The sequence below is a fragment of the Ptychodera flava genome, unplaced genomic scaffold (assembly GCF_041260155.1).
Source record: "Ptychodera flava strain L36383 unplaced genomic scaffold, AS_Pfla_20210202 Scaffold_151__1_contigs__length_92590_pilon, whole genome shotgun sequence".
NCBI lineage: Eukaryota > Metazoa > Hemichordata > Enteropneusta > Ptychoderidae > Ptychodera > Ptychodera flava.
The window spans coordinates 20848-33957 of NW_027248333.1; the positions used below are offsets into that span (position 1 = coordinate 20848).

Consider the following 13110-nt stretch of genomic DNA (forward strand, 5'->3'; position numbering starts at 1 on the left):
CGTTTATGTGGTGATAACTGATTACCAAAAAGCGAAGTTACAGGAAAGTGTGGCCACTCAAATTGCCATAGGAAGTCCCATTATGGCACCCAAGATGGCACAGTACTACGCTCGTCAGTATAGAGAAGCCGTATTCCACGAGTTTGCATCTGTGTCTCCCCAGCGTCCAACCATTGCCTTCGCAAACCTGTCGTTAGACAGGATCTTCGAGATGTTGCATGGCTGAAAGAGAAAATCATAACCGAACATAGTGTTTCTAATTGCTAATCTACGGGACTATCTGCGTACTTTTCGTAATTTTAGTTTGTTGTGTTCGCAAAAACATGAACCACGCTACACGTTTTAACCAGTCAAGTTCATAAAAACGTCAAACCGATTTATTGACTTATTTCAAGTTATTAGATTGAGTGGGTTTTTTTTCACGAGTTTACTCTAGTTATGCATGCACTACATAGGTCTACTTACACCTCAGTGCACTCAATGTTTTCCTTCCCTTTCCTGACCCAAGAAATCATATTTCAGGATTTCTGTTGCAATATCTCAATGGCATAGGCGCTATCTGAAGGGGACTTGTTGACTTCTGTAAATTGTGAAAATTTTAAAACACAAGACAGGAGTCAATAAACTAGTGTTAAAATAAATACATTATTCTCTCAATATAAATATATTAGGAAGATGTACAAGTTGACAATGAAAAATTGAGGAACAACAAATGTAATGAAATACAGGGTCACTACAAAAATTGAAAACTTCAGGGGGGCGTTACTCAAAATGTGGAGAGGAAGAAGGGGGACGGGGTTACTCAATTTTTTTTGGCGAAATAAATTGAAACACATCTCAGATTGCACCATTGCACAAATCCATTTCTCAAAATTTTCAATGCGAGAGGGGGGGGCACCCCCTCTGGTGCTCTCCCCCCTTGGGTCTTCTAACAGTGTTACTGGTAAAAGACAAATTTAAAATACCTATCGGATTGCACTACACTGCACCGTAGCGCACATCAATTTCTCAAAATGTTCACAGAATCTAGGACAAAACTGAACTGTTGCCCTTTATTAACACAGAAACATGTTTTCATTTACCTCAGTTCAACGACCATTTTGACAGTTAAATATACCACATTCATGCTTTTCATTAGAAGCTGGCAGCTGGAGAAATGACACAAGAAGGTCACAGATTTTCCGTTCCTGTATATTTAATTATCTTCAGTCTCTGGCAAACAGAACTGTTTTTCGCAAATTGTATTGGCATTGTTTGGTTGTTGAATATTGGGACACAAACTCCGATCATGCATAAATTGTAAAAAAATAAAGACGTTTATACGCATTAAGTGATGGTCAGTTCAAGCCGGGAACTGGGAGTCGGGTGCCGCCTTGGATTCGATAGTACGCCCTCAACATGATTTGACAGGGTTTCTTTTTCATAGTCTGGCTCCCTGACCCTTTTCCCGAAAGAGGGCGTGGGTAACTTTAGACGCTATTGGATTTTCAATAAACGAGCCAGTAAAATTGACCGTTTTCCTGGTGGTATTTTGGTATTTGTGACTCAAGAATGGAGCAAATTTGTTAAACGTTTATTCCTACCATTTAAGAAGATTTTCTTGCTTATAAGCAAGGAAGCTTTCAATTTTTACCAAAGATATATTAGTTTGCTGCGTTAATTTGCCACAAGAGTTATAACATCGACTAAATGAATGGAATAGAAGTGTTGGAAAATTATCTTGTTATTTTATCCTCGTCAAACATGGATTTTAATTTAATTCTTATGGGTGATCTTAACGCCAGAATAGGCGCATTGGAAGATTTTTAACGTTGAAGATAGAGAAAGTATTAAATTTGTTTATTCCTGTTGACTATGATGTAGATCATTTTTGCACTCCAAGAAACTCGCAGGATTCTCAAGTCAACAAGTTTTGTCGTTCTCTTATTCATATTCTAAACATCCGCTTAGATCTCACGGCCCCTCGTCCGCTACTGAGCTATATCATCAACCATGTGGTGATGCGCCCTCAACGGTCTTTCTAGCAGGCGAGGCTCACCATGCATTACGGGGCAAGCAGGGCCGTCTTCTCTATCATTCAGTGCAGCGCCGCCATCGTTTAAACTCTCCAAGCGAGCGATTTACTCGGGACCGGTGAATAATCACAACCGATAATATGCCAATGTATTTGTATGCTGAAATTCAAAGTCTCTAAATTTATAATTTCGTTTCGAACAAACCGATTTGCCGACCGCTTTAAAGTAGATCGGTTTGCCGACCGCTTTAAAGTAGATGCGTATTCTTAGAGTGACAGTAAGAATGGGCAATTGTGTAAATAACCCGTATTTTATCGGCCGTGCACCAATGTAGTTTCTAAAAAGTTACTGCTTGTAAAAGTTCCAGGCTTCGAGGTTCTGTTATGCGACATGTCGTAGCGAAATTCTGTGAGAACTACGAGTAATACAGACAAAGTTTGGGTTTCTGATGGTTTCTGTGTATGAGCTGATTATCAAGTTGAAATTACTGTGTGGATAGTCGTTGCTGTAGCGTGGCGGGAATGGTTCTACTCCGGAATAAAAAGGACGCGATGCGTTCTACAGACTCTGTACGCCCAAATAATCATGTGATGCCGGTACAAACAAACCAACATGTGTACTAACGCGTATGGAAATACACGTACGTCTATGCGTGTTTGCGCACATGGCTTTATTTGTACCGTGGTTGATTCGAATTCCGGGTTTGGCCTATTTGTCACGTACAAACATTCTTCAAGATACATGCTCAAAAATACAACACACAATCTGTCTTACTGTGATATGTTCATGTTCGATGGGTTACGACGTTTTACCAGCCATTTGTGTCAACAGCACGTGAGGCAAATCGTTCACCCAGCGATAACAGCTTACCACTAACCCGACATGCGAACCGGGCTATGTTTTGATATTAATATTATACGCCTACAGACTTGAAGCATTGAGGCACTTTCCTCAAGCAAGTCTACGATAACAAATTTATGTTAATAAACTCCATGAGCACGTTCAATAAAGAAAGCATTATGTTTCAAAGCTACGTTCAATAAAATACTCTGCCGATATAATTGTTTGAAGTCCGAAGCTACATGTAGCTCTACATTCAAGATTACAGAACATGGTAGGTATTGAACTTTTAGCAATCAAAAAGGTGGTGCAAGCGCAGAATAAACTAGAAATATTTATGCGTTTATCACACGACATCAAGTTATGTCTTGCGTTGTTAGCAATGTAGTTTTTTACAGAGTGATAGCGATACTGCAAATCCAATTGGCGAATTCACCATGAAATAATCAAGAAAACTATAAATTGACCGACATACCGACGGATTTTACAGCTCTGCACGCATCGATAACTATAGCCGCGACGCGACGCGACGAGGTGTGTCGCTACGGAAAATTGATCATTCTGCATTTTGAATTAATGTGTATATGGACTATTGTAGCTGTACAGTAAAATTCTCAGATAATTTTTGCGCTGATCGCCATAAAACAGCCGAAGTTTTGTCAAGCAAAGCCGTTTAGCGGTGCTATTTTTGTAGGCCTACATCCATGGCACTTACGTAAGCCCGAGCACTGCAAATTACGTGAACTTTATTTGTTTGAAGTCCCATCAGCTTGGCTAAACTTGGTTGACGTACAACTCCCGTACGTTCAACATAAATCAAACTCGTTATCCAAAGATCCACGGTGTTGAAAGTTCAATTTAGACGTATTAGACGTTGCCTGAATAAAAACATTGTCCCGAAAAGGGTGAAACTCCGCGCGATCATCGATTTTTTGAGCGTGGAATGCTCTATGCGATGACGCCGTCGAGTTCGTGAACGCTGTGACGTATTTGATTTGCATAATTTTTTGTACGTGTTTACGTTGATTGTCATCATTGAATGGACGTCGTGAGTAAACCGGGTTGATATGGTTACTGAATGCGTTCAGATGCGAATTCTGAATGTCACGCGACATCAATGTTATATGTCTTGTGTTGTTAGCAATGTAGTTTTTGATGTCATTCTTGTTGTACCTCAAAACAATTTTATTTAGTTCGAAAACCGTGTTTATTTTACCTAAATGGTAGGGTAATGCGTGTTTTTTTTAAATTTTTTTTTAAATGTGTTCTGATCACATGATGGTCGCTAATGACGGAGCTGTATACACGCTCTGATCGATTTGGCAAGTCATATCTCGTAAGGTGGAAGCTTGTTGCCCGATGTATATTCAAATTAGTTGTTTGTGCAGTTTAACTTTCATTCCAAAACAACAACACAATCATATCTGATGAAAGAACAAAACTTCGAAAGCACTTTTTTTTGCTCGTTACAGAGTTTTCACCTTTCAGTGCCATAGAGGAATACAAAAGCAAAAAAAAAAGACAAATTAATAAAAGATCTTGTCTCGGTAACACAATGTAGTTGCTACTTCATATTCTGTTGTGTTTAATCAATATTTTACTTGTAGTGTCACACACAGTCCCTCTATCACATAATATTTTGCTGTGATGCTTTCAGACGAGGTTCCTACCTTTTACGGGCTGGTTTTGACTTTTACGACTTTTAAACCAGTGGAAGGGTTAAAAGCTTATATATTATTATGTTTTTATGTAAATATGTTGAAGGGTTGGTATATGGTATTGATATTATTGAAAATTGCCAACACTGAATTGATCGTTTATTCTTTACATTTGAGAACTTCATCTGCTCAAAATTGTCACCCAAATATGTCTTTTCATAACATTTAAAATGTGTGAAAGTTTGCAGACTACATTTCGTAAAGTGTCTGATTTTCTCTTTGTTTTGGCAGTCAACGGCATGCTTATCCATTGATCAGATAAATGTGGGCGCAACTGTTATCAGTAGGCCGTGAATTTCGAAGTGTCTTTCTGTGACATCGTTTAATACACCTTACAGATCGACAGATGTATGTGTGCGTCTGGCAGACCAGAGTGACTGTAGTCAGACGGTACCTGGCGTCAATGAGATCAGGAACTCGTGAAAATTGGTGTCGGGCGAGTTAGAGTATCGGGCGAGTTGGTATCGGGCGAGTTAGTATGGTTGGTTCTGTGTGGGTTAAATGGTACTCATGTCGAACTCCGCTGGCACTTTTATGTGGATCTGGCATCCCCGTTATTCTTTTTATTATGGTCATCGATATTGGAAAATAAAAGTATCCCTCATTTTGTCGGTTTGAATGGTGAATTGTGATAAATGTATAATGTATCTTTCGACGTCCATGCCTTCCCTGGAATGCTTTGTCCAATGTACGTAATGCAATGACCTTGAACTCATACAGTGTCCTATATTTTACATTTGAATGAATACCGAAGGGGCATTATTACAAGAACTGCATTTTACGTCAACAATATTGTTATCGCTATCATTTTTTGCTTTGTTTGATTATTTGATGATTACATCTATCTTTTACACTTTACTACCACCGAGATGAAGACAATATTACTATTTGTCATAATAGTGCAAAAGACCCACCCATCTCCACCTTGGAATTAATCAGACCGTAGAATTACTAGTAAAGGACAGTTTACTCTCTTTATCATGTTCGAATACGTTATAACGTTGTTGGGTTTAATATAGTGTGAACACGAGTCTTTTGCTGTGCATAACAGGTAAGTGAGAGTTCCATGCACTGAGAACAAACTTTGGAACACTGGCTTGTGGTTTGATATACAGCAAAGTCCAATAAAACATGAGGAACAATTTCGTTTAGACTGTGTAAAGATATTATTCTAGGTATGAAGAGAATTACCCTGAAATGTATATAACTCGCGCGTATTACTCGCCGGAAATGGACCCGGACAATAACATTTTAGAGTAGCGGTACTTCGCGTGAATTATACGGTGAATGTCTAAAGGCCAAAGAGACGTTGCTCCTGTGTAATCTTCTGTGGTCCCCTTGTATAGATGGTTGAGCAAAATCCTAACGACTTTGCGGTTGCACCTAACAGCGTACAAAGCAAATCCCCGACCTATATATCGTACCTCATCTGTTTCGCTGTCTATGCTGGCTGGGGCGAACGTTAACACCATCATAGCGATAACTATACAGTACCGAACTGTCCACTGTGAACATCACTGTGCTCGGAATTACTGTAAACTCCCGTACCCGACACTGACCTCTCATTTGGACTGAACAAAGACAAACCAGTACGGTACTGGTTACATTATTGGTAACGGTATACCAGAGTATGTGTATCGTTGTAAGGTTCGTACTGTGAGTAATACTCAGGGGCCAGCATTACTGTTGTGTGTTTCGGATGGGGCAGCCACACTCACTTTCGGTCGAAAATATTATTTTTTGTTCTTGCGTGCCGAGGCTTAAGTTTATTGGGGTTTTCATTTGGAAAGACTCAGTTTTTTTCGGTTGTCTCAAATACCTCTACAAAGCCTCATAATGAGATCCAAAATGTATTGAAGTATGCTTGCTTGGTGAATACCGGTGTATCTCACGGAAGTTCTTGTTGAATTGAATTTCGCCAAATTTCATTTTTTTTAACTTTTCATAAAGGTTAGGGTGGGCATGTAACAATTGGGTACTGCAGGTTTTTACCCTTTCGTAAATTTAGTAGCAGCTGCTTACGTTTCAAGAGCTGTCATTCTGTAAGTGATTGCACACGCTGCTGCTATGACCGTGACGTAATCTGTCAGCGCATTTCCCCCGAGCTCTTTCAGTTTCCTTTTGGAGGAAAAGTGGCGAACCTTATCGTGGCGAGAATGCATTACTGTACATTGCAAATAAATTACTAGTACCATATGGGAGTTACTTTAAAAATACGACGTGGCTCAAATATATCGTATAATTTCAACTTCGTAGATATTCAACCGTTACGGTATGTACTTCGGGTATTACTCGCGGGAAATAGAATCGGACAATGACCTTGTTAGTTACCGTGTAATGTACGGTGAATGTCTGAATACTTGGATTCTGTAGTTTTCTCTGGTCACATGTACAGGTAAATGTGACCCTCTATTAAAGATGAAAGTTTAACAAATCCTGAAGAAGTTGAGGTATTACCTTCAACCATACAAAAGTAAATTCCGGGCGTACCTCATGTGTTTCGCTGTCTATACTGGCTGGTGGCGAACACTAAGCTTATCGTCGTGATAACTACGGTATACCATACTGTACACTGTAAAATCACTGTACGGGGAATAACTATCAACTTCCGTGCCCAATACCTCTCATTTGGACTGAGCAAAGACATAAAAGTATGTATGCTGGCTACGTTATTGGTAACGGTATATCGGAGTATGTTTACCGTTGGAAAGTCCCGTAATGCAAGTGTACTCGCGGGCCAGCCATACTGCATGCATGGGCTGGGACAGTTTTGTTGTACCAGTACATTTAGGCCCACGATCTTCTTCTTTTGGAGCTTTTCATCACAAAATGCTGTGTATTTCCCGTGTATTATGGTCTTAGCATCTCTACAAAACTTCATGTACGTACAGATATCGTAAGATGTATTTAAATTTCTGTATGCTTACAAATGTACATTTTCATATAAAAGTGAAAAATTCACTTTGATGACTGAATGGGCACTCACTCTACCAGTACATGCAAAGAACTGGTGAAATATGGACATTCTAGCGACTGTAAAATTTCACTGCACAGTGTTGTTTTTGCCCCCGACCTTAAAGAGTTCAAGTTCCCTCAATGACTTGACTCGAGATGGAGACAAAAACGCCATCTCTGAACCTTCGTAATCTTTGAACTGTTCTTCAAGTTAATTCCATGGTGCAGTATTTGTGCAGTGAAAATGTGCTGTAACATAATACTTGTAGAGCCTTTCTTGTCAGGCTGTAAAGGTACAGTACGCACCGAACAAACTTTGCTTATCGATCGTTCAAATTGTCGGAAACATTATTTTTGTCGGACACTTACAGAAAGAAAGAAATACAACGTGTTGTCAACAGTCTTACTTCATCATTCTATAGAAAAACTAAAAATAACCATTTCTAAATCATATATAAGGTAATAAGTGAAGATCCCAATGTGAATAAGTTTGCAGCGAGGATTGCACGATCTGCGTTCGCCGCCTCCCAATTCAGGAATGGGATAAAAAATGTATAGTTGTATTGAAAATGCTTTGATATCACATGTGAACGATTGATGCCTTAAGGACGAGGCTCTGTAATTGTCTTGTAGATAGCTCAAGATTTGTACTTAATTTTCGCCGAAATGTCGGCCGTGCCGTGTTTTCAAGCTTTAATTGTGCTACCGACAAACCCGAACCATCGTTACCTTCTATTTGTATTCAGAAGTCTTCCTCCTAGATTCAAAGGCAATTCAGCCAGCGTAGTAGCAACACTTTAGTTTCGATCGTAGTATCGGTCACTTGTCTATATTCTTGTGCGTACACGCAACAGTTCCTGGCTGGTCAAGCCATCGCGAGCATCTTGCACCCTTTACCCGACGGTCTACGCTACAGTCGGCAAAACTACATCGCTTCAATTTTGCGAATATCACCACAAAAGAGATAGTCTATTGCTTTATTCCTTCGATTTTCTCGCTTTCGATGTTCATAAGGCCGCAGACTTGGGGCAAGACTATCGCACCAGCGGCGTGGTCCAAGCATAGTTCAGTCTTTGCGTCCACCGTCTTACGTCCAAGACACTTTGAGAGGTCAAGGTCGATGATGTAATGCCAGTTTCAATAAACCCGCCGGGCATTTCATGAAAACGGATAGTATTTAGCGCCTGTATGTTGATAGAACAGCACAAATCTAGCTTACCGTATTTCTTGCCTGATATCACGCCACAATATATGTTTGGGAACACTAGGTAATTATTACCTGAAAAAATTGTGCAAAGTCAGTATTACTGGGGATTTTTGTTCGATTTGCTTCTCGTCTCAAAGGATATGGGCCGTGGAAAAAAAAATGACATCAAACGAGCTTAAGTAATGTTACCTGTAGCCCATTACCTCCTCGCTTGATGCAACGGAATTTCTTTTTGTCTGAAATGCGAATCGGAAAAGTGAGGGGGGGGGGGGCGAAGGTGGGATGGGGTTTTTCAATTGTTTTCAAATTGTAGAGAACAGTTGAAACCTACTCTTTCTGATAACCATCTTATTACATGATTGATTTTCTGTAGTTATTCCGAATTTTACATGTCAAATTTTTTCATCATGTTCCCATGTTTTCAAGTTGCGTCGATTCATGTAAGCATGGCGCGATCGATCGGGATGCGTTTGATGCTGCGTGACGACCTTGTCTGGCAAGCGCCTGAAGATGTATGGGTAATTTGGTATCATACGAAAAAAATTGTTTTTGTTGATGTTGACGATCGACCATCGGTGTTAAGCCGATTGTCGCGCCTCGTTTACCGCTATTTGCCACAGATAAGGAGAAAAATTAGTTGTCTGTGGGGTTGTTTGTAAAGTACCCTTTGTGACGAGATTCGACAGAGGCACACAGTACTTGCATCAAATTGGTGAAATCTTTAGGCGACGAATTTGTTCAGTGTTGTTGATGTTAATATGTTGTGCCGCGTAACAATAATGTGGGAGAACTTGATAAATATACATTTCCGCTTGTGCAGAACAACCTTATCATTGCATTGATTCACTATTTTGTATACTTGGCATCGTGATTTTGTTTACAAGTATTCAAAACTCTAATATCTACCAATTGTTGCATCGCTTCCGAACATGACAATGAAATGGCGACCCTCCAACATCGTGAATGCATGATTTTTCAAAGCCAAGGGTCGGTGTTTTGTAGGTGCTTGCAAGGAAACAAGTCAAATGCGCAGGGAATCTTTTGTCAACTTAGATGTTTACATGTAATCTACATCTGTACTATCACCTGTAATTAACACTTGAATTAAACAATGTCAACAGCTTATATGAGGCTAGAACGCCAGTTAAAATTGAGAAAATAATGATAGTTTTTTGAAGTTTGTATCGATAAAAACTAAATTCATGAAATAGTAAAGATCACGAGGTAAGAGTGCATGAAAAACTGACTGATTACAAGAAATACGTTATTTTCGCTTTTGGACCACAAAGGTCATGACTTTGTTTTATCTGTGGGAGACTTCCTCCACGTGTCTCGTATGACCACTACAAAACACGTATTCACGCAAAGACACTCGAAATTAACAACATGTTGAGCTTCAAAGTACAACTTGCCAAAATTCTACAAAGAATTCTCTATGAGAGGGGAAGTAAACCAGCTTTTTTAGCCGTGGAACCGCTGCAATATTAAGTTGCACAGGTGATCACGTGATATGAGATAAACCTGAAATACGCCTACATATGCTGCAGCATGAAAACGCCGGGTTGCAAAATTGTGATTAGATCGCCAAGTTTTTTGGTCTGTCATGAAAATGCAATAAGTAACCGACATTATAGAGCACTTTAAACCGATAGTATTTATTCTTGGCTTGCAAGATTTTCAACGTTATTTGACTTTTACCTTGCATTTTGATTTTATCGGCCCATTATTGACATTTGCATAGAAGGATCTTGCTTGACAGCATAGCGCCGTGTGTGTACATTTATAAACCTTGCCGCTTGCTGAGGCGACAGCAAGAAAATACCTCGTAAGTAAAGAGGTCGCCGTACTCTACATCTGATTTTAATCAAATTGGTCGCTTGCGTACTCCAGAATGCTTTTTGTACGTAATGTGGTCGTCTGTCTCGTAATTAGTTCATGCTCTAATGAATGAAAAATTCCTCTCTCGACTCTGGAATGCATATCGACGGCGGTGAGGTCAGTGTTGAAACTGCATGTTGTTAGGTATCTATATCGGTACCGTACCGGTACGTCTGCATTTATTGCAATGGTCACGTTGTCTTTGCAATTTTCCCTTGTGACCAGCTTTGGACAAGGCTTTAGAAGATACGCTCTCTTTCCACCTCCTTTGGCCGTATTACGTTGCCGCGACGTGACCCTTAAATTCATATCGCGAGAGCTAAGTATTATCCCTGGCGCTCACAGAGCAGCAACTTGAAGTCGACATCAAAATTGACCGATATCAAAATTAAAAGTTTACCTGCATCCAACTTGCCACAACATTCTATTAAAATATCAGCATCTTTCAAGGGCGGTTTTAAAAAATTCGTTTAGGAAAGGCGAATAGAGAAACCAAGTAAGACTGACCATGGCGGTAAACCCGTCTATACCTCCTCCATGGACTGACATATAAGATGATACACTTTATTATATTACAGTCCATCGTTCAACTGTTCGTCCACGAATCGAGTTTGTGAGATGGAGTTTATAGGCACCCGGGGCATGCTCGAGTTGCATACACTCCGTGTCTTGTCAATCGCAGGTTACATAATCCGTACATTCGGACAGAGATCAAGACTTGAGATTACGATTTCCAAAGGTCAATGTCAGTACATTTTCTATCAATGATGAGTGATTGGAACTATTTGGGATAATTGGATCTTCATATTTTCAAATTTCTCAACAATCTGAGGTGCCCTATAGCTGAATGTCTCAATATTACAAAGTATCATGGAAACAAATGCGTAACGTAAAAAGAAAAGTAGATTAGCTTACATTTGCAGATTTTAAAGACATTACTTCACCATCGCGGGTTATGTTCACGCAATTACGCATTATCTGAGGACAGGGCAGTGGTCCAGCATAATCCACAGTATAGAGGGACGGTGTAATCTTACCAAGTATGACTCTTTTCGGTTTAGTTGTGAATTTTGGAAGATTTTTTGTACCGTCTATTTACCATCTGTTCTGTGCTATTTGTGTTTATGTTTACAACTATTGTCTTACGAATTCTGACCTACTGTCATTGGATTATGGATTGGTATGATTGCGATTATTTATTATCCAACGATGGTCGGATAATACGACTGTTTTGAGAACGAGGAAAAGTCGCCGTGTAAGTATCGGTACATTCACCTCTAAAATAGCTTTAGCCCGATAAAAGACGATACGACGATGTAACATTTAACGAAGAAAGTGACTTTAATAGCGAACAAGGCGACATCAACACTTGGACGTAAAGTCCATGTCTCTTCATCGACATCATACATTTACCGTCTGAAAAACAGAAATTCGTTCAGTAGATCATTTCCTAACAAAACATACGTAAATGATAACGGCAGTGTCCCGACATAGAAAAGTAATAATAAAAACCATGTACTTACCAGTAAAACCATCGACAAGCATATCTTACAAACTATTCCTATCGCAAAAAAAATAGCAAGACACTGACAAACTCAAAAGATCTGTGTAAGTCAGGACTTTTTCACTTCAAAAATTAAAGGTTAGGTTATCGAAAAGTTCACCAAAAGACAATCAGACGGCAACAGTGAGTGGCTTAGTGCTCTTTGAATATTTTTCGGTCACTAGGCAAGTAAGCTTGTTAAAATATATTTTAAAACTCAAGGACTTGTCGAGTGACTTTTCAATTTCAAATGCCCAGGGAAAATTACTCGCCCTCGATATAACTATGGCAATTCGTTGCTTTGATTGTGATCATGAAGTTCCAAGGGTTAAAATGCGCACTTGAAGAGAAAAGAAACTGAATCAAACACAAACTACATCGTGTCAAAATGGATGTCAGAGAAGTCATCGCAAATTTCTTTGAATTTTTCTGTTCTTATCTGTCAATCTGTAATAAATTTGTTCAGCTTTTCAAAGTAGTTTTTAAGTTTTTTAGCTACTATAGACTATAGTCTATAGAAGCTATTGGGATGGGTATCCGTCCGGCGTCCGTCGTCAGTCTGTATGTATGTATGTATGTATGTATGTATGTATGTATGTATGTATGTATGTATGTATGTATGTATGTATGTATGTCCGTTTGTGAGGCGTCCGTCCACTCAAATATCTTGAGAACCGCAGTAGTTACTGATTTGATATTTGTTGTGTAGATGAAAAATATGATTTTGAGAAACTAATTTTTTTAATTTTTTGATATTGTTGAAAATAGGCAAATTAATGCCGAAAAAGGTGTTTTTGGTAAAAAATCTTCTTCTTCATAACCGCTGGTCAGACAGCTTTGTTATTTGGTATACAGGTCCCTAGGGGTAACCCAACTTAGATTTGTTCAAATTGTGATGAAATATGCAAATGTGTATTTTTAAGGAATTTTTTTGTCATTTTTGGTCAAAATTTG

At 39.2% G+C, this 13110-nt stretch overlaps 1 protein-coding gene across 2 annotated transcripts in view; it reads right to left on the reverse strand.

Annotated features, from left to right (window-relative positions):
• Positions 1 to 503: 503 nt before the first annotated feature.
• The window catches only part of LOC139126890 (arylsulfatase B-like), a 34742-nt gene continuing 22135 nt past the window's right edge, over positions 504 to 13110 (reverse strand). For both annotated transcript variants that reach the window (XM_070692817.1, XM_070692816.1), the window contains exon 8: positions 504 to 580. In XM_070692817.1, coding sequence (XP_070548918.1) covers positions 519 to 580 — 62 coding nt within the window. In that variant the 3' untranslated portion in view covers positions 504 to 518. The remainder of the gene's footprint in view (positions 581 to 13110) is intronic.